At 35.3% G+C, this 20,648-nt stretch overlaps 1 protein-coding gene across 4 annotated transcripts in view; it reads left to right on the top strand.

Annotated features, from left to right (window-relative positions):
- atp2b1a (ATPase plasma membrane Ca2+ transporting 1a) overlaps positions 1-20,648 on the top strand; it is a 225,119-nt gene that overhangs the window by 161,701 nt on the left and 42,770 nt on the right. For all 4 annotated transcript variants that reach the window (XM_039761795.1, XM_039761793.1, XM_039761797.1 and 1 more), the window contains 4 exons: positions 3,951-4,115; positions 9,214-9,428; positions 12,774-13,016; positions 20,107-20,348. In XM_039761795.1, the coding sequence (XP_039617729.1) occupies positions 3,951-4,115; positions 9,214-9,428; positions 12,774-13,016; positions 20,107-20,348 (865 nt within the window). The remainder of the gene's footprint in view (positions 1-3,950; positions 4,116-9,213; positions 9,429-12,773; positions 13,017-20,106; positions 20,349-20,648) is intronic.

The following is a 20,648-nucleotide window of genomic DNA, read 5'->3' as shown; positions in this document are numbered from 1 at the left end:
CAGAGCCTGGGGACTCGGAGGTGGGCTCCCCCATCTCTGGGAGTGAGGTCACCGAGGTGGTCAAAAAACTCCTCGGTGGCAGGGCCCCGGGGTGGATGAGATTCGCCCGGAGTTCCTCAAGGCTCTGGATGTTGTAGGACTGTCTTGGTTGACACGCCTCTGCAACATCGCATGGACATCATGCCTCTGAATTGGCAGACCGGGGTGGTGGTCCCCCTCTTTAAGAAGGGGAACTGGAGAGTGTGTTCCAACTATTGAGGGATCACACTCCTCAGCCTCCCTGGAAAAGTCTATTCGGGGGTCCTGGAGAGGAGGGTCCTTCAGATAATCAAAGCTCGGATTCAGGAGGAACAGTGTAGTTTTCATCCTGGTCACGGAACAGTGGACCAGCTCTACACCCTTAGCAGGGTCCTAGAGGGTGCATGGGAGTTTGCCCAACCAGTCTACATGTGTTTTGTGGACATGGAAAAGGCATTCAACCGTGTCCCACAGAGAATCCTGTGGGTGGTACTCAGATTGTATGGGGTACCGGACCCCCTGATAACGGCTTTTCGGTCCCTGTACAACCGGTGTGAGAGCTTGGTCCGCATTGCTGGCAATAAGTTGAACCCATTTCCAGTAAGAGTTGGACTCCACCAGGGCTGCCCTTTGTCACCAATTCTGTTCATAACTTTTATGGACAGAATTTCTAGGCACAGCCAGGGAGTTGAGGGGGTCCGGTTTGGTGGACTCGGGATTGGGTCACTGCTTTTTTCAGATGATGATGTCCTGTTTGCTTCATCAGGTTGTGATCTTCAGCTGTTTTTTGGATCAGTTCCCAGCTGAATGTGAAGCGGCTGGGATGGGAATCAGCACCTTCAAATCTGAGACCATCGTCCTCAGCCAGAAAAGGGTGGAGTGCCCTCTCAGGGTTACGAGCGAGATCCTGCCCCGAGTGGAGGAGGTCAAGTATCTCGGGGTCTTGTTCACGAGTGAGGGAAGAATGGAGTGTGAGATTGACAGGCGGATCAGTGCGGCATCCGCAGTGATGCGGGTTCTGCATCACTCTGTCGTGGTAAAAAAGGAGCTATGCCGTAAGGCAAAGCTCTCAATTTACCAGTCGATCTATGTTCCTACCCTCACCTATGGTCATGAGCTATGGGTAGTGACCGAAAGAACGAGATTGCGACTACAAGTGGCTGAAATGAGTTTTCTCCGCAGGGTGTCTGGGCTTTCCCTTAAAGATAGGGTGAGAAGCTCAGTCATCCGGGAGGGGCTCAGAGTAGAGCCGCTGCTCCTCCACATCGAGAGGAGTCAGATGAGGTGGCTCAGGCATCTGATCAGGATGCCTCCTGGTTGCCTCCCTGGTGAGGTGTTCCGGGCACGTTTAACAAGGAGGAGGCCCCGGGGAAGACCCAGGACACGCTGGAGGGGACTATGTCTCTGGGCTGTCCTGGGAACACCTCTGGATTCCCCCGGAAGAGCTAGAAGAACCGGTCGGGGAGAGGGAAGTCTGGGTATCTCTGCTCAAGCTTCTGCCCCTGCAACCCGATCTCGGATAAACAGAAGAGGATGGATGGATATTGTTGACAGACTGTAACCAAGTGCCCTATCAATGAATGGTGGAGTTTCACCTCTCTCTGACCTTTTTATTATTTCTACTTTATTTTCAGTGGTGATGGTTTTTCTCTCCTTTACTGTATCACCAGCACTTGCATCAGATTTGTGTTTCAGAGACATTCTTGAAGGGTGAAGACAAAAGGCTAAGATGAGCTCTTCTGCACAGCACTCTACACACTATCACAGCAGGAAGGCACCTGTCATCAACACGTCTGATGTACTGACAAGAGACAACTTCCTGCTATGTGCGTAACAGTACAAGCAGGCTTGCTATTGAGAATGAATAGGGGTGGCGACGGGCACTTCACTACCCTCCCACCACACAGTTCCCTCCACTACAGTATGCTGCCTGCAGCGTCGGCCCACCGAGAACGAACAAAGGCGGGTAGTGAATTGCCCACCACCACCCTCATTCAACAGGCAGCCACCCTACAATGTTATATACCCGCTGCCCTGTTTACCCTCCGTGGCCTCCATTCAGTCACAACTGGGTCACAGCTTGCAGCATTACCAGCCGCCCACCAAGAATGAACTGGGTAGCCGTGTGTGGTGGACGGGCAGTGAAACCTCCCCCTCCGCTCCATCCAGCCTACGTCCAGTCAGGACTAGTAGCTGCGGTGGTGTAGTTGGCAGGCAGTTAACTGCCCCATCAAGCCTCTGTCCTGCGCACGAGCAATAGCTGTGGCCCCTGTGACTATGGACCGGGAGCTTGCTGCTCACTGTGCGAGCAGTGAAATCGCCTCCCTCCAGCTTCTGTCCAGCCACCGCTTGCAGCGTCCCCAGGCCAAAGATCACGGAGCAGCAGTTACTGAGGCGCATGCGTCGCAGTTGCGGCCCCATTCATAGGTCGAATATCTAACCTGCGGACTACCTGTACTAACATTTTAACTCATTTGGGAAATGTATCATTATTTAGCAGTCATTTGTTAAAGAAACTGCAATTTTAAACTTAGTTGAATATGAAAAATTCAAATTAATGTATGCCTCTTTAATGTTACTACTTTGTTTCCATCATTATTTTCTCCTTTTTAATGTTTATGTTCCACACATAAGTGGAAACTGTTTTAAGATTTATCCCTAAGGAACCTTTATACCATTTTTTGTTTCCCTGATCATTTTCCCTATATTGAGTTGCTTGATTTAATTGCTTGTAACAATAGGGTATTTTTATTTCTTATTGGTACTGACACATTCAAATGCAAACTTCAAGTAATTCTGAGTGTTCAATATAATGATGTAAAATTCCCATTATGTTAATCTAGATCAGGGGTGGGCAGTGTTGGTTCTGGAGAGCCACAGTGGCTACTGGTTTTCATTCCAAGCCAGTTGCTTAATTAGAAACCAATACTTTCCAATTTCAGACCTTATTTAATTTTATGGCTTGCTAGTCTGCAATGTAAGGTTCTTATGTCATAGATTTTTTCCTTTCCAAGGATGTCATCCAAATGATTTGAAGCCTAAAATGTTTAATTTTCAGTCTGTCACATTTTTCGATTAAGTGTTTTATTAAATCAAACAGTGCAAGATGAACCCAAAGAGATGTAAATGGAAACAAGTTAGATGGAGAACCGCTGTCTGCTTTGTCATTTAAATGTTATTGCTAATAAGGAGCCATTAAACAGTGAATGCAGCTCTTTAAATAAACAATTAAGGGTGGGGAACCTTAACAAACAAGATCACTAAAATGAAGCATCAAATTGTTACTTAAGCAATAAGTGCTTCATAAGCAGTAATTGACTTCTCATAAAGAAACTGGGATGGAAGAAAAACCTGCAGCCACTGCAGCTCTCCAGGACCAACATTGGCTACCCCTGAACTAGATGCATTATGCAATATTCATTTTATCCTTTTACATTTGCACATCATTTCCAGGAATGGACCATTTGTGTTTTAGTTTGAATAACTAAAATGGAAGATCAACTGTTCAAAGTCAGAGCACCTCTTTCAGTTTCATATGAATCTGGTTTGCATAGTTCCACTCTGGTACAGTTGTACCTCACCAATTAATAATTAACAGTGAGTATTTACTCATCTGTTCAAGTTCTTTAACTTAAGTACCATGATCTAATGATATTCAAGTTAATACTTTATAATTTTACATTAATAGTCTGATTGGTAGCATCACATTGTTCATACTGGGACATGTATGAAGCTTTTAGAATATATCACATATATTTCAATATGCAATATCTGAATAAGTTTTTTTTTTTTGAGACATTCAATTTTAAATGTCAAATTAAAGCCTACATTCCTATTAAGCAGTAAATTTATTTAGCTGTGGTTTAGCTATCTTTTTAAGCTGGAAGTGATTGGTAATCCTTGAAAGTAACTTATGCCCTTCTGAATTATAGCTAAAGCTCAAGATGGGGCCGCCATGGAAATGCAACCTCTAAAAAGTGAAGAAGGTATAGATGGGGATGATGCCAAGGAGAAAAAGAAAGCAAATTTGCCAAAGAAAGAAAAATCTGTTCTTCAAGGAAAACTGACAAAGTTGGCTGTTCAAATAGGCAAAGCAGGTGATGTGCTATTCTTTTATTAAATGCTGCAAATTAGGAAAATGTTTTCCATATTGCCAGTGATTTTTTGATTGATCTTCCAATTTTTCACTACAAAAGACTGAACAACAACATTTAATTATATAGCACATTTTCATAGAACTAATGTAGCTCAAAGTACTTTATGTGATAACTAAAAAAGTTACAAGAATAGAGTTAAGATTATGCAATAATATTAAAGAATAAGTAACAACACAACAAAGCAAGGCCAAATAGCCAGAGGGGGAAAAAACAAATCAGTAGGAGTTCCAAGGCCAAAAGTGTGCCCAGCCCCTACTTGACAGTCTACCTAACATAAATGTTTCTAAATCAAACCTCTTAGGTAGACTCATTTGGTAAATTGGACGATCACAATTTTTTCCCCCCCAACATCTACTTTACCAAGCATTATAGTAGTTTAGTTGGTTAGGGAATGATCAGCCACTGATTGCAATTACAGAAACTGCAAGAAAAGCTACTTTAATGAATTTGGTCTTTTATTTTGTTGAACTACAATCTTGTGTTAAGTACAGTTGGCTACATTTTTAATTGGATGGAAAACAAAAGGTAAAGAAGAATATGAAAATGCTGCTTAATAAACCGTACACTTGTGAACAGCAAAATGTATCTTTCTTTTAAACATATTATGGATGTTGTTCATCAAGAACACATTTCATACATTTCTGGCTTTTTAAAGATCTGTACTGTAGCCATTTGTTTTTGTTTCATCCAATATACATTTTTCGTAAGAAACAAGTACTACATAATTAAAATGGTAATCCATATTTATAAATACAGTGTGAATTTATGAATGTCTAGATGGTACACCTGAAGAAAACAAAAAGCCCCTATATAAATTTAGTAAATGTATATTTTTACAGCCAAAAAAGCTAAAGTGCAATTAATGATTAAATATTATTAAAACCTATATTGCAGTTAATGATTAAAAAATTATTAAAATCTGTAAGTGCATGTATATTTACTTTACATTTAAGAAGTGTTTAATTGCCAACATCAAGTAATTGATGTAATTTTATGGTCACTGAATAATACTCCTAAATAAACAAATAACACCTGTGGTCTATAATTATAAAAATACCAAAATTAGCAGTTTAATTTAGGACAAGGCTTCTGTGTATCTGTTTATGCGTGAACCTGGTGTAAATAGTCTTTAAAAGGAATAAGGTGTGGGGAGTCAGTATTGGAATTGGCTAATTCAGTAACATGAAATCTGTATCGGCCTTAAAAAAATAAATAAATAAATAAATAAAACTAAAGTAGTTCAGCTATGTCTTTTTTGCTGTAAAACTTCCTGTAAAGAGAGTAGTAAGGAAAACTTTTTTAGATAGGAAAAATTTGAGTATTAGCCTTTACATTAAAGAAAGTAGAGGAATAAACTGTGGAAAAGGAATTCGAGGAGGAGTTGTTAGACAAACTGCAAGAAAGGCTTTAATAAAATCAGACCTTTTTATTTTGTTCTTGTAAGTAAAACAATTATTGCTTGTCTAAATTTGGACAGTAAAGCGCGCTTGTGTACTTGCTGCTTTCTAAACAATAGGCTTGTTACCTTAAAAGCAAAATTTGTCTGTTTTACTTCTAAATTTTTAATCAAGTTATCTCTATCTTTCTCTGTCTATCTATAGATATATTTATTACAAAAACGCTGCAGTACAATTAATATTAAGTTATAACTATATATAGAGGTTTTTATATTTCATCTGTGTAACTGAGTATCAATGAATTGAATCAATACGTGAGTATATATATGTTTTGTTATACATATTTTCTTTAAATTAAGCATTGTTTAAGATGAATACATTATAGATAAACATTGAAATTAAATCAATGCGATAGCTTGTAATTATGAGAAGCATTTTATTTTCTTTAATCCCATTTGTATTATGGATAGTATTTTTTTGGTCACTGAACAGTAAGCCTACAGAATGTTGTTCTGTTAGTAAAAATTGAACAGGCAACACATTTAGTCTATAGTTTAATTATAAAAATACCAAATTTAAAATTTTAATATAGAGTATACAATTGTGCTTGAAAGTGTTTGAACCCTTTAGAATTTTCCATATTTCTGCATAAATGTGACCTAAAACATCATCAGATTTTCACTCAAGTCCTATGAGTAGATAAAGAGAAACCAGTTAAACAAATGAGACAAAAAATATTATACTTGGTCATTTATTTATTAAGGAAAATGATTGAATATTACATATTTGTGAGTGGCAAAAGTATGTGAACCTTTGCCTTCAGTATCTGGTGTGACCCCCCTTGGCAGCAGTAATTGCAACTAAACGTTTCCGGTAACTTTTCACCATTCCTGCACACCAGCTTGGAGGAATTTTAGCCCATTCCTCTGTACAGAACAGCTTCAACTCTGGGATGTTGGTGGGTTTGCTCACATTAACTGCTCGCTTCAGGTCCTTCCACAACATTTCGATTGGATTAAGGTCAAGACTTTGACTTGGCCATTCCAAAACATTAACTTTATTCTTCTTTAACCATTCTTTGGTAGAACAACTTGTGTGCTTAGGGTCATTGTCTTGCTGCATGACTCACCTTCTCTTGAGATTCAGTTCATGGCCAGATGTCCTGACATTTTCCTTTAGAATTTTCTGATATAATTCAGTGTTCATTGTTCCATCAATGAAGGCAAGTCATCCTGGCCCAGATGCAGCAAAACGGGCCCAAACCATAATACTACCACCACCACATTTCACAGATGGGATAAGGTTCTTATGCTGGAATGCAGTGTTTTCCTTTCTCCAAACATAATGCTTTTCATTTAAACCAAAAGGTTCTATTTTGGTTTCATCTGTCCACTAAACATTCTTCCAATAGCCTTCTGGTTTGTCCACGTGATCTTTAGCAAACTGCAGACGAGCAGCAATTTTTTTGGAGAGCAGTGGCTTTCTCCTTGCAACCCTGCCAGGCGCACCATTGTTGTTCAGTGTTCTCCTGATGGTTAGCCAATGTGAGAGAAGCCCTCAGTTGCTTAGAAGTTACCCTGGGGTCCTTTGTGACCTCGCCGACTATTACACGCCTTGCCCTTGTTGTGATCTTTGTTGGTCGACCACTCCTGGGGAGGGTAACAATGGTCTTGAATTTCCTCCATTTGTACACAATCTGTCTGACTGTGGATTGGTGGAGTCCAAACTCTTTAGAGACGGTTTTGTAACCTTTTCCAGCCTGATGAGCATCAACAACTCTTTTTCTGAGGTCCTCAGAAATCTCCTTTGTTCGTGCCATGATACACTTCCACAAACGTGTTGTGAAGAGCAGACTTTGATAGATCCCTGTTCTTTAAATAACATAGGGTGCCCACTCACACCTGATTGTCATCCCATTGATTGAAAAGAGCTGACTCGAATTTCACCTTCAAACTAACTGCTAATCCTAGAGGTTCACATACTTTTGCCACTCACAAATATGTAATATTCGATCATTTTCCTTAATAAATAAATGACCAAGTGTAATATTTTTGTCTCATTTGTTTCACTGGTTTCTCTTTATCTACTTTTAGGACTTGAGTGAAAATCTGATGATGCTTTAGGTCATATTTATGCAGAAATATAGAACATTCTAAAGGGTTGACAAACCTTTAAGCACAGCTGTAAGGCTTCTCCACATCTTGTTATGCAGGTACTAAGTGTTTTAGAGATAAAGGAAAAAAAATAACAGTATCATAATCTGTTGATCCAGTAATATCAGTGATTGGGATGCTTAGATCAGTTGGTTTTTTTTTTGGGATACCAAAGTAATGCACGCAGTAGCTGTAATGAATGATCTGAAACCTATTATCATTGTTTATTATGACAAAAGTATTTCTTTTGAAGTAACAAAGTCAAGCAAAATGACACCTTTTATTGGCTAACTGAACAGATTACAATATGCAAGATTTCGAGGCAGCTTAGGCCTGTTCTGTTTTGTCATTTAAAATTTTAATTTGTTTTAATTGCTGATGTTTAGATATGTATTCATTATTACAGTGCGTGACAAATGCTGAACGGTTAGAGCCAAGTTAAATGGTTTTCTACAAAATTCATGTGTTTTATAAATCAAAATTATTTTTCAGGAATGCTTGTGAAAATCAATCTTGAATACAGCTTTTCTAAAACGGGGTATTTCTGACCTGCGGAATGCTTTTTTGCTAATTAATTTTTTTTTTTTTTGTACTAATTAGCAGAAGTTTTGTTAATAAAAATGGAATACTTAAAGATCATTACAGTGCAACATCTACTGTAGTACTTTAAGTAATTCATTTTGTGAAGCATGAAAAATACTCGTGGTGCCCCTACCTATATGAAAAGTAAATGAGCATGGACTTCACATCTTTTTCACCAACAGAAAAGGCACACAGCAGAGTAGAGGACTGCAGGTTGTGGAGGACTAAAATAACGTGTTTAACTTGATTATGTAATTGAACAATTTTGTATGGGTTTCATATACTTACAGTATACTTATTGCCATATGAAAGGTCCCAATCCCACTTTTCTCTTTGATTATTTCACTTTCCACGCACAGAAAATCCTTTTTTGTTGGGGAATGTTGGTGCATAAGTAACAAGTCCTGCATGGTATGCATTGCTAGTAGTAATAATAACGAAGTATACAAAGGCATGTTAAATACAAAAATACTGTATATGTTGTAGCACATGGTTCTTTAACCTATATTTGACTGTGTTTAAATATTTACTCAGTTTAATGTATTTGAACCATAAGGTTGGTATAATTTGACTGCCTTAATGGAAATAACTTGCCATCTTGAGTTATTGTATTAGGTACATTTTATTTATCTATGACTTTTTAGTATATCCTAGGTTGGTTAGTTATTAAGATGTGCTGCAGCAAGGCTTTTGGTGTAATACGTGTACAGAGTGTTGTGTAGGACTGTGAACTAGATTTCTACTGTGATTTCTTCTAAATTGTCAATGTGGATGAGTAACTAAAGATTTCATAACACACTATATATCAGATGAAATCAGCTTGTTTAAAAATTGATGACTTTTTCTTTAAAGCTAATTTTTCTGCCCTCAGATAAAATATATGAAATATTTTTTTGTCTTGTTCAGGTTTGGTGATGTCTGCAATTACTGTCATTATCCTTGTACTATACTTTGTCATCGATACCTTCTGGGTTCAGCAGCTGCCCTGGCTTAAAGAATGCACTCCAGTATACATACAGTATTTTGTGAAGTTTTTCATTATTGGTGTTACTGTGTTGGTAGTAGCTGTACCTGAAGGTCTGCCTCTTGCTGTCACAATTTCACTGGCATACTCTGTAAAAGTAAGTAAAAAATGTAAAAATCATGTAGCTTTCTAATTTAGATTGATATGAGAACATTTTGTTTGGTTAAAATGTTTGCTTAATTTTTTGCCAGATTTATTTTTATCACTCAATTTTTAAACCATCACTTTTAGTTACATTTGACTGAATACTTGTTAATTGAACTTGTCATAAGTGACTAAAGAATTTGCCTTTTTTATTATATTTTAATTGTGTTGGGTATTAGTAAATTGTCAAGTGACTAAAAAAAATTATTTTTTTATTGTTAATAGGGGGCTCCGCCCCCTGCTCGCATCGCTCACCAACCCCCGGGTTTGTTGAAATACAATTTAAATGGATCATTTTTTTTCATGGTAATTGTTACATATGCATTGTTCATGTTCACTTTTACTTTAAAACTTCAGTAAAAACAATATTTGGAATTAACTTTTCTGATATAATTTTTTTATAGTCTTCCACTATTAAATTTTCGTCTGATGTTATCTCTTTCTCTACCTCTGATTCATTAATTTCTTTGGAAGCCCATGCTGCATCGTTCAATCTTCTGCTTCTAACGTTTCTTTGATGATCAAAAGAGCCGTTTGTTCATTCGACTTTTCAGATAATGGTCCTTTGAATGCTTTACAATTATGCTTTACAATCAATTTTAAATGAAACCGTTCAATATCTTTTTTTGTTTCTGTAATGTGTAATGTTGAGGAATTTGCATATACGTATATGCTTTTGCATTTACGTCTGTTTTATTAAGTTCAAACAAGCCAATAATTTTGTATTTCTGTTTTTTGCTTCCTCTAAAGCTTTCTGCTTCTTTGCCCTCTTTAAGTTGAATCATATTCTGACCTGGTAAATGAATCGGTAATAATTTAACAGAATGACCGACTTCGACCGTGCATTGGCAATTCCATTAAATGCCACAGACTTTCCATTTCCAGCATCTAAATATGCTTGAACTTTGTCCTGAGACTGTTCTTTCGATAAAGTTGTGCGTACTCTATTGTGTCCTTTATTAATGTACTTGTAGATGTACTTAATATTCATAACCGATGCACAATACTCGACATTAATATGACAATCGAATCATTTGAGCAAATATGGGTTATATGGTACAATCATTAAATTATCGAGCATCACAATTTTACCATCTTTCTTTCCACAATAATCAGGAAAGCCAGCCTTGGTCATATCAGTTGTTTTAACGAATGCTTTTAGAAATTTCTTTAAACACATTTTTTTTTTCTTTTGAGTCACAACATGCTGAATCTTTTAAATGTGGTTAGTGAGACATGTGTTTAATGACTTGGTACCATAATTCAGGATAGGTTTCTCTGTTTGGAATTTCAGCACAGACAACGCGATCTATATCATCAGCAGTTAATAATTTATTTTGCAAAGTAACCAATGGTAAACCCAGTTTTCGAAATTCGATCATGTAAATGTATGCTCTTTGACTGAACACTGTTTCAAGTTTATTCAATAAAAATAAGACTTTCTGATCAAACAATCTACTTATGAAAGTGGGAATATTTAGAGCTGATGTAGCCAGTGGCATTGTTCTCAAAACTCTGCAGATTTTTGGCCATTGTGGATTGCACGTCATTGTAATAAATAAATCTGGCTGACCGATAGTTCAGGATATTGCCATTGCATCTTGAAATAACTGTTGCAATGCTCTTGGACTACCTTGATATGATGATGGTAATATTACTGCTTTACCTATTTTGAATTTGTCTGAACTATTGATATTTGAATTTTGAACGTGATCAATGAGGCCTTGCATATGTTCTGTTCTAAGTTTTGCTTGATTTGGTTTAATAAAGAAGAGACGATTAGCTTCGACTTTTAGATATGCATGAATAATGTAATGTTGCAATAGACTTTGCAGATCTTCTTCACTTAGTCGTTTTTGAAGTTCTAGCCAACAACTGAGTGGTTAGATGATCGTGATCTTGTTTGAAAATTTTTGTAAGTAGGGCGTGACTTGCCAAGGTCACCGTCTCACGGGACTTGCTATTAAAGGATGTCATTCTGACGTGACTTGACCGTGTCATGGAACATGAAAGTGTCTCTCTTCTAATCTGTCTCTCTTCAAAAGATCACGTCTCGTACCAAGTGTTTTTTTTTTTTTTAATTAACATATAATAGAGAGATTTTAATTATTATATTGTGTTGGGTATTAGTAAATTCTCTCCCCTCCGGGTCTAAATATAGACAACTATGTCAATTTGCCTTTACCCTTGTTGCTAAGCTTTAGCTATTAAATTTAATCTGCATTGCACCTTTGGTCTAGTGGTAGGCAAGACTGGTTGTGAAAAGCTCTGTTTTTTCAATCCTGTTGAGTTCCCAATTAAAATACTATTCTAGTGGTTAAATGTGCATGCCAGTTTCATTGAATGATCTGTTTCTCAGTTTGACATTGTGACCCATTGTGTGGGTATGTTTTAAATAGTTTTTTATTCTGTTTTGAATTTTTGACTCCTTTTTTCTCAGTTAAATTCTTTGTGTTAATCAGAATGTTAATTACACCAAGTAAACATTTGGTGTTTTTTTAATTTATGCTTTTTTGTTTTTTTAGTTAAGCAGTTTCTGCTTATGTATTTAGTACTTATCAGTTGGTTGTTTAGTTTTTCCAATAATATGTTAAGGTGATTAATAACAAAAACAAATTTGATGGTCATGAGGCATGGTGCTTATGGCTCCATAAAATTATTCTACCTGTTTAGGGTAAAAAAAAAAAGCCTTTTAAATCCCCATGGATGCTATTTCTGTTCCTGTCATTGTCTCACTGTTGACCCCAAGAAATTCACTTAATATACCTGTGCTTTAACTGTGAAAATAAATATAACTAGTTGTAACATATCCTGAAAGTTGCTTTGAAAAACAAATGAAATTAAAATGAATTGAAAGTATGGGTATTCCTGGGTTTCAGTTTGCTATATTTCCTCATGAAACAAATAAAGTTCCATTTGTCTATCTTAAGCTGAGATTGCCTTGCTGTATTTCAAAAAGATAATAAATGTTGAACTTGTACTGCAGGCTGGTAAGCCTTACTTGTTGTTTAAATTTAAGTATCACATTTTTGGGGGCAAAATACTGCTACCTCAGCTGAGTTGTAAGATCAGGGTTACCTGCCTTTCTTGTAACTGGATACATTATTTTACTCATTTTATCTGAAATAGGTTTATTCCAATACACATTTTTAGTTAAATATACTCAGGTGCAAGTAGTGTTCCTTTACTGTGATTAAATATTGTTTTATAAATGTAAACATTTATTTATCCTGTTAGCCTAAAAGCTAGAGAACTGTTTAAAAAAAAAAAAAAATGTTGCTTTTCTCTTTCTTTCTAGAAAATGATGAAAGATAACAACTTGGTTAGACATCTAGATGCATGTGAAACAATGGGTAATGCAACTGCCATCTGCTCAGATAAAACTGGAACTCTTACAATGAATAGGATGACAGTAGTCCAGGTATATGTTGCAGATAAACATTATAGAAAAGTCCCTGAACCTGATTTAATGCCTGATAAGACACTGGACCTTCTAGTTAATGGGATTGCAGTCAACTGTGCTTACACAACCAAAATTCTGGTAAGTATAATAACTTTTAAAATATTATCTGACATTGTGAATATAATTCTAAAATAATAAATGAAGTATTTGAAAACTGTTTGAAGACAAGTGTGAACTGTTTGGTTTATGTACCTAGTAAGAAGTGACTTTCTTGCAGTATCTAAACTTCAGACAAAAAATATTTTTGTATAATTGTATTAATCTTCTTATGAAAACCTGTCATCCTTCCATCAGAGCCTATCTTGTCATCCTTCATATTTTGTTTTGTGTTTCATTGTAAATTGCAAATACTTGCCAATTTTTTACTTTTGAGAAGTGCCCTCACACAAACATTTCTGAAGAATCCCCCCCCATTCTGTGGTGAAATGTTTTAACCATATTATTTTGTGTATTAAACAAACAAATACGTGCAATGAATTCAGAAAGTATACAGACACCTTCAGTTTTCATATTTTGCTATTTTGTACTAAAATTATTTATTTAAGTTTTTTCCCCAACATCAAGCAACACTCAGTATACCAGAATGACCAAGTAAAAACAGGATTTTTGAAATTTTTTGCAAATTTTTTTAAATAAACTAAAAATCACTGACACAAATATTCTGATCCTTTACTTGGTACTTTGGATGAAGGTCCTTTAGTAGCAATTACAGTTTAGAGTGTGATGCAACAAGTTTCACATGCCTTTTATCTGGGGATTTTATGCTATTTTTCCCTGCAGTTCCCCACAAGCTCTATCCGGTTAGATGGAGACTGTCTTTGGATGGTTATTTTCATATCTCTCCAGAAATCAATTCGGTTAATTTCGAGCTCCTACAGGGCACCTCAACAGGCACTACCAGAGTTGTCCTAAGCCACTCTTGTGTTGTCTTTTCTTAAGGTCATTGACCTGCTGGAAGGTGAACCTGCAGTTCAGGCTGAGATCCAGATCACTCTGTACCAGGTTTTTCTAAGGATATACTTTGTTCTGTTCAGTTTTCCCTCAACATTGTCTAGTCTCAACTCCAAAAAACAACCCTGATGATTGATGCTGCCACTACCATGCTTCACTTTTGAAATTATATTGCACAGGTCTTGAGCAGTGATCAGTTTCTACTAGACATGATGCTGCTCTCTGCTTATTCAGACCACAGAATCTTGTTTCTCACAGTTTGAGAGTCCTTTAGGTGCCTTTTTGTGAACTCCATGCTGGCTTTCCTGTGTCTTTTACTGATGATAGGATTCTCTCTGGCCACTCTGAATGGTGGATTGTTGTAGTGATCGTTGATGGTGTAAATTTTTTGCTTCATGTGAGGGAAAAAAAAAAGCTCAATTCTGCAACATAGCAAAGTGTGTAAAACAGGCTGCTGATTATGTTCTGAATCCACATCTTGCATCTTCAAAAATAACTGTAATTGATTTACAAATTGGGGATTGCAGACTGAAACACTCATTTTGTACGGGCCAGAGGTAGTAGAGGGTAAGAATCCACTGTAAAGCATGTTACAGGTTAGATTCAATAATTATTTGTTATGGTATGTTCAATATTAGGTGCAAGGTTTGTGAGTGGGCCTGCATGCAGGTTATTGCCACATATGTCAGTGTGAAACATATGGTGTGCATGCAGATACTCGACCATATTTTACTGTGCTAGAAACAGGTGTGTATTCCTATTCTAAATGGGTTTTGATGGACAGGAAGGGTATCTGTATTTTTTAAGGGGATGTAATCTTGGAAAGGGGAAAAAGACAAATTTGTGTGTATATTGAACTGTCTGATATGTTAAGGGTTTTTTTGTTTAGATTGGTACATCTTTTCTTAACCATTAGTAAAACCATTGTAATCGGTATGCATTTGTTTCACTGCTGCTTTTGTTAACCAATTTAAAATGCAGCCATACATCAGCAGTGACAGGTTAATTGTAGTAAAAAGCCTAGGTATTTAATTAATAATTTTGTTTAATTTACCAAAATGACAATATGTGTACATTACATAGACACCAGAAATGAGCAAAATTGACTTTTAACTAATTTTAAAAGACGTTACCCTGACTTGCTTTATTACTTATTTATTGCAGTGTGAATGTCAAATATACCTAACGTTACTTTTAAAATTACCAGCAGGTTTTATTTTTCCTTTTCCCACTATAAAAAGAGTTCTCCCAAGAATTTTTTTCAGTGTGGAATAAAATGAAGGCATAATATAATGGTATGATACAGTAAATGGAAAGTTTTGTAGTGCCCATACTGATTGCAAAAGGTTAACATTTTATATTCTTTTGTTCATCTTTATTAGCTGCCTACTTCTATATTAGGATGTACATGGAAGCTGTTTTGTTAATCTTCAAACCTGTACACACTGCCCGGTATTTTATTTTAGATACTTCATACTTAAAGGTAAACTATTCACACATACTAAACAGCAAGTAGTCACTCTGATCTTGAAAGGTATGTTGTAATACAGTATAGTTTAGTAATCTCAGTTTGTCATTTTTAATCTTTTTATAGTATATATACTATTTCAGCTTTTAATTTGAGTCATCAATACCTAAATTTCCCCCAACCTCCCATCCAGGCTGTGTTAGACTTTTGACTCTCTCTTATATATTCCATTTCCTCTCCAGTTCTAATGACAGTGTCTTAAACATCTTTGCTGTCCACTTTGTTTCAGTTATACTGAACTGTCATTTGGCACTAGCCTACTATGCAACCTAATTCAAATGCAAATTCATAAGTGACAATAATGGCAACTAACAATAGAAAAAACCCTTTCTGCACCGAGTTACTCAACATTCCCAATACCATATATGCCATGTTCATAAAATACCATCCATCTTCTAATTTGCTTATTCCAGGTTAGGGCCACAAGTGAGATGGTTGGATATCCTAAACTGCATTAGATGCCAGTGAGTGATAAAATCGTAGCTTATCTTCATATGTAAATTATTCCATTTTGGGAGCTAACTGCATAGAGTTCAGTAAGTATTTTTGCATTGTAAATATTTTCTCCTTTTCTCTATTTATTTTGAACGTGCTTATAAAATTCTATATATTTTACTGTTGCTGTTTGATCTCCAAACGCAATAAAACTTGCTGTTAGAATAATCATGTAGCATTTGGGTTGATGAAGTAGCTCCCATAGGCCATAAACTGTTGGTGTTTTCCACAACGTAGTGAACATGCATCACTCACTATTGCCCATCAAAACTTTTTAATAAGGAAATTGGACATTTTCAAAGTAAGTTTAATTATCATAAAAATTATAGTATACACTTTTCAACTGTTCCTGTTTTGTCTTTAAGCTTTCTTTCTTTTTCTTTGCATGCACACACTAATCTGCCAAACCGTTTACAAACTAATCCTGTGTTAGCAAAATTATTTGATTATTGTTGAATAATTTAAGAATTTGAGTTTGCGAAAGAGTTTGCAAAGTGTAGATTTTTTTTTTAACAATATCAAAACGCCAACATAAGCCGTTCAAATGCAAAACTGCTAACATTAAAGGATCACAAATGTAAACAAATCAAGACGAGCAGCAGTGATTTAAATCTCTTCATAAAGAAACTGAGCTTCTGGCCTAAACTCTTATATGTATTCAGTTTCCTTTATTGTAAATTGAAATGTAAAATTGTCGATTTTATGTACTTTGTCTGGTTTAATCTAAGCCCTGTTGGGGGAGACAATGTGCCCACTGGTTTTCCTGGCAGTCTCCGCAAGGTGAGGTAGCTCTGATGAATGGCGGTTCCATCTTACAAGTGTCCTTCCCTTGTTGAGTGACTGGCAAAGACAATGAACTTAAATAGAAGATTTGTAATCTGAGCAAAATTTGCATTCCATTCTTTCTATCCAGCTGTTTATAGATATGTAATTAAATGTATTTGGTTATGTTTGACTATATATATATATATATTTATATTTATATATATATATATTTATATTTATATATATTTATATTTATATTTATATATATATTTATATTTATATATATATATATATTTATATTTATATATATATTTATATATTTATATTTATATATATATATATATATATATATATATATATTTATATATTTATATATATATTTATATATTTATATATATATTTATATATTTATATATATATATATATATTTATATATATATATATATATATATATATATATATATATATATATATATATATATATATATATATATTTATTTATATGTGTATAAATATCTAAGTGAAACTCTGTATCAGAAATGGGTCACTAATTTGACGTCAACAAATCAGATATGATAACATTTTTATTTATATTGCACATTTTTATACAAACAGTGTAGCTTGAAGTGATTTACAAAATGTCAGCGAATGTTACAAGAAAATGATGCAGATGTCAGAACAGAAACACTTAATATAAACTTAGCGTTAAAGACTTGTGCAGAAGTGCTTGTTCAAAATAATCTTGTTTTCAGTATCAGCCTCCAAAAAAAACTTGGTGGGGGGAAATGCTAAATATATTAAATCCATTGTTCTACTGTATATCCAATGTATGATTGTGGTAATGATTTCGACCTTTAACCATCTTGAAGCATGCTGCAGAGTGGAGCAGATGTGCAATACATTGGTAAAAGGGCCTAGTTCAGGGGTGGGCAATGTCAGTCCTGGAGAGCCGCAGTGGCTGCGGGTTTTTGTTCCAACCCAGTTTCTTAATGAGAAGTCAATTGCTGCTGATGAAGCACTTACTGCTCAAGTGACATTTTGATGCTTCATTTTAGTGGTCTCTCTTGTTAAGGTTCCCCACCCTTGACTGCTTATTTCAATCTTAAACAGCTGCATTCACTGTTTTAATGGCTCCTTACTAGCAATAAGATGTAAATGACAAAGCAGCCAGCAGTTCACCTGTATGTGTTCATCATGTACTGTTTGATTTAATGAAACACTTAAAAGAAAAATGTAACAGACTGAAGATTATACGTTTTAGGCTTCAAACCATTTGGAGGATATCCTTGGAAAGGAAAAAAATCTACAATATAAGAACTTAACATTGCAGACTAACAAGCCAAAAAATTAAATAAGGTCTGAGATTGGCGAGGATTGGTTTCTAATTAAGCAATTGGGTTGGAATGAAAACATGCAGCCACTGTGGCTCTCCAGGACCGACATTGCCCACCCCTGGCCTAGTTCCATGTTTGTGTAAATATTGCAGTCACCTAAAGCTGTGTGATTACTGTTACCTAGGTGCCACAAACAATGAATATTGTTCTGGGAGTCTATAAATTACTATTATAATTTTGCTGGATTCTTTTCTGATATCTTGTATGAACACCTGAAATATCAACCATGTTTTAGAAGGTCATCATTTTAACCAATATTTCCTGATTTTAGGGTTTTGGTAAAATTTCATTGCTAACTCAACCACAGTATTTTAAACTGTAAATACATTTTTAGAAGTCTTTGTTTGAAGTCAGGTTACTAAAATATTGACACCAGATGAGAATGATTTTAATTTTAGTTATAATTATAGTATATTTTGGGTATCAGTTGATTTGGATCGGTTTTTGACTTGTTCCAATACTAGGATTTTGGGTAGTAGTTCCAGAAGAAAGGCAAGTGTCACAGAATTAAAGATGACAATGCTGTGGCCTACAATATGTTTCGATTAGCCAAGCAGACCATTTTGTTGTAATCATTTTGGGTAAAATGACACCAACCCTCCCAAAAGTTATATCTTTGCTTAAATATACCTATACTTTTATGAAGGGTAAGGTTAGAGTCACCACAATAAAATGCAATTTTTGGGAAGTGGGAAGAAGACTAGGATACTTTGAGACACCAAGCAAATACTATGCAGATCACTAGTAGAAAAGGGTATGATTTGGGGATCAATATTTTATTTTATTATTTTTTTTATAAATCTTGTTAAGGACAAAGCTTTGGTCACATTTTCCTTGGTCAGAAGTGGTCAAAATATATTATGCCAGTGTTATCTAATACTAGAATTTCAGCTTTCCACACAATGAGGTTAGTAGGTGGATAGCAAAAAATTCAGGTTGTAGTTGTTTCCAGATGTTTTTTCATGGCAGTTTCTTTAAGCTGCTACACCAACAGACTTGTGTTTTCCATCTAGTAAATATAAAATCTTTATTGTATTTGGATACTAGGCAGGTGGAGAAAAACAATTTGTACTTTTATTATTAGTCCGAATGCATGTTTAGCTCTATCAAAATGTTGAAAATGAGGGAAAACACTATTTGCTTTGTTTTTATTTCTCCTTTTAAATACGATATCAAATTCTCATACACTACTGCTTTAAGGCAGTAAGAGCTTGCCTTTTTGGCCTTGGCTAATTTATGTATAACAAGATTAAATTAGCATTTTAAATTACCACCAGGGTAAAATGATAGACTGAATCGGGACCTATAGGGCTTGTGAGTATGTGTTTATTAATGTATATCTTGTGTATGTGTTTTATAATAAGAGTTTAATAGATTATTGATTAAACTGGCTTCTTTCCAAGCTGGTGGTCAAATCCCAGAGATCACTGGTTAGAGGGGAATTTATAGGATACAGAAGTGAATTTAATTTCATTGCATTTTCAGGTGGGTGGTGTTTACTTTTATCCTCTCTGAAAAAGACCTGTCAAGTCTTATTGGAAAAGCATTGCATTTTTATTATTATATTTCTTGAATTCTGAGAAGTATTTTAAAATTTCTATGTGAATCCAAGATCATGGGAAAGAATTTGATTACTTAATTGCAACAGAAAACATATTTTGGTAAAAGTAAGCAACAATTTAGATTGTACTATGCCCTAAGATCACCTTTGGTCCTTCTCATTGCATGAGAAATTCTTTAATGAACGCTACTAAACAATCATTGAAGCAAGCTTTTTTACAGTGCATAGCTGTTTGGTGCATCTAATGATGAAGAATGCTATGCATAACACTACTGGGCATCTTACTTTTCAGTGACCCTATGGTAATATGTAACCTTTTTCAGTGAAATTCTAATTTTAATAGTCATTTTGCTTATTAATGTTACTCATCATTGAGTCTGGCTAGTGAGTTGAATATTAGGAATTTTACATAAACATGGTACAATGATAACATAACAACTGAAAGTTTAAGTGAATGATTCTCTTGCTTTACAGCCCCCAGAGAAAGAAGGTGGTCTGCCACGACACGTTGGCAACAAAACGGAATGTGCCTTGCTGTCATTTACATTAGATTTGAAAAAAGATTATCAAGCAGTGAGGAATGAAATTCCAGAAGAAAATCTCTACAAAGTATACACATTCAACTCCGTCCGGAAGTCCATGAGTACTGTCCTAAAGAATACTGATGGTAGTTATCGAATGTTTAGCAAAGGTGCCTCTGAGATCATTCTAAAAAAGTAAGGCATTAATTTTACTCAGTCTGACATGTTGTTGTGTATTTACTTTTTAATTACTTCTGAACTACACAGAATTTTTGTGTTTACCATGCTTAGTGTACAAGAGAAAAATCAAAACAGATTATTAGCAACTGAAAATAAAAAAAATGGAAATTGTAGTAAGAATGCCTAAATGTTAATTATTCATTGATCCCATGAAAAAGGAAGGAATAGGTATCTCTGTATGTGCCCGTACAGAAAGTGAAATGGAAAACACTCCATAGCTAAGTCTTCCTTTTGCTGGTTTTTATATATAAGATT

The sequence above is a fragment of the Polypterus senegalus genome, chromosome 8 (assembly GCF_016835505.1).
Source record: "Polypterus senegalus isolate Bchr_013 chromosome 8, ASM1683550v1, whole genome shotgun sequence".
Lineage (NCBI taxonomy): Eukaryota > Metazoa > Chordata > Cladistia > Polypteriformes > Polypteridae > Polypterus > Polypterus senegalus.
This window is presented reverse-complemented; position numbering and strand designations above follow the sequence as displayed.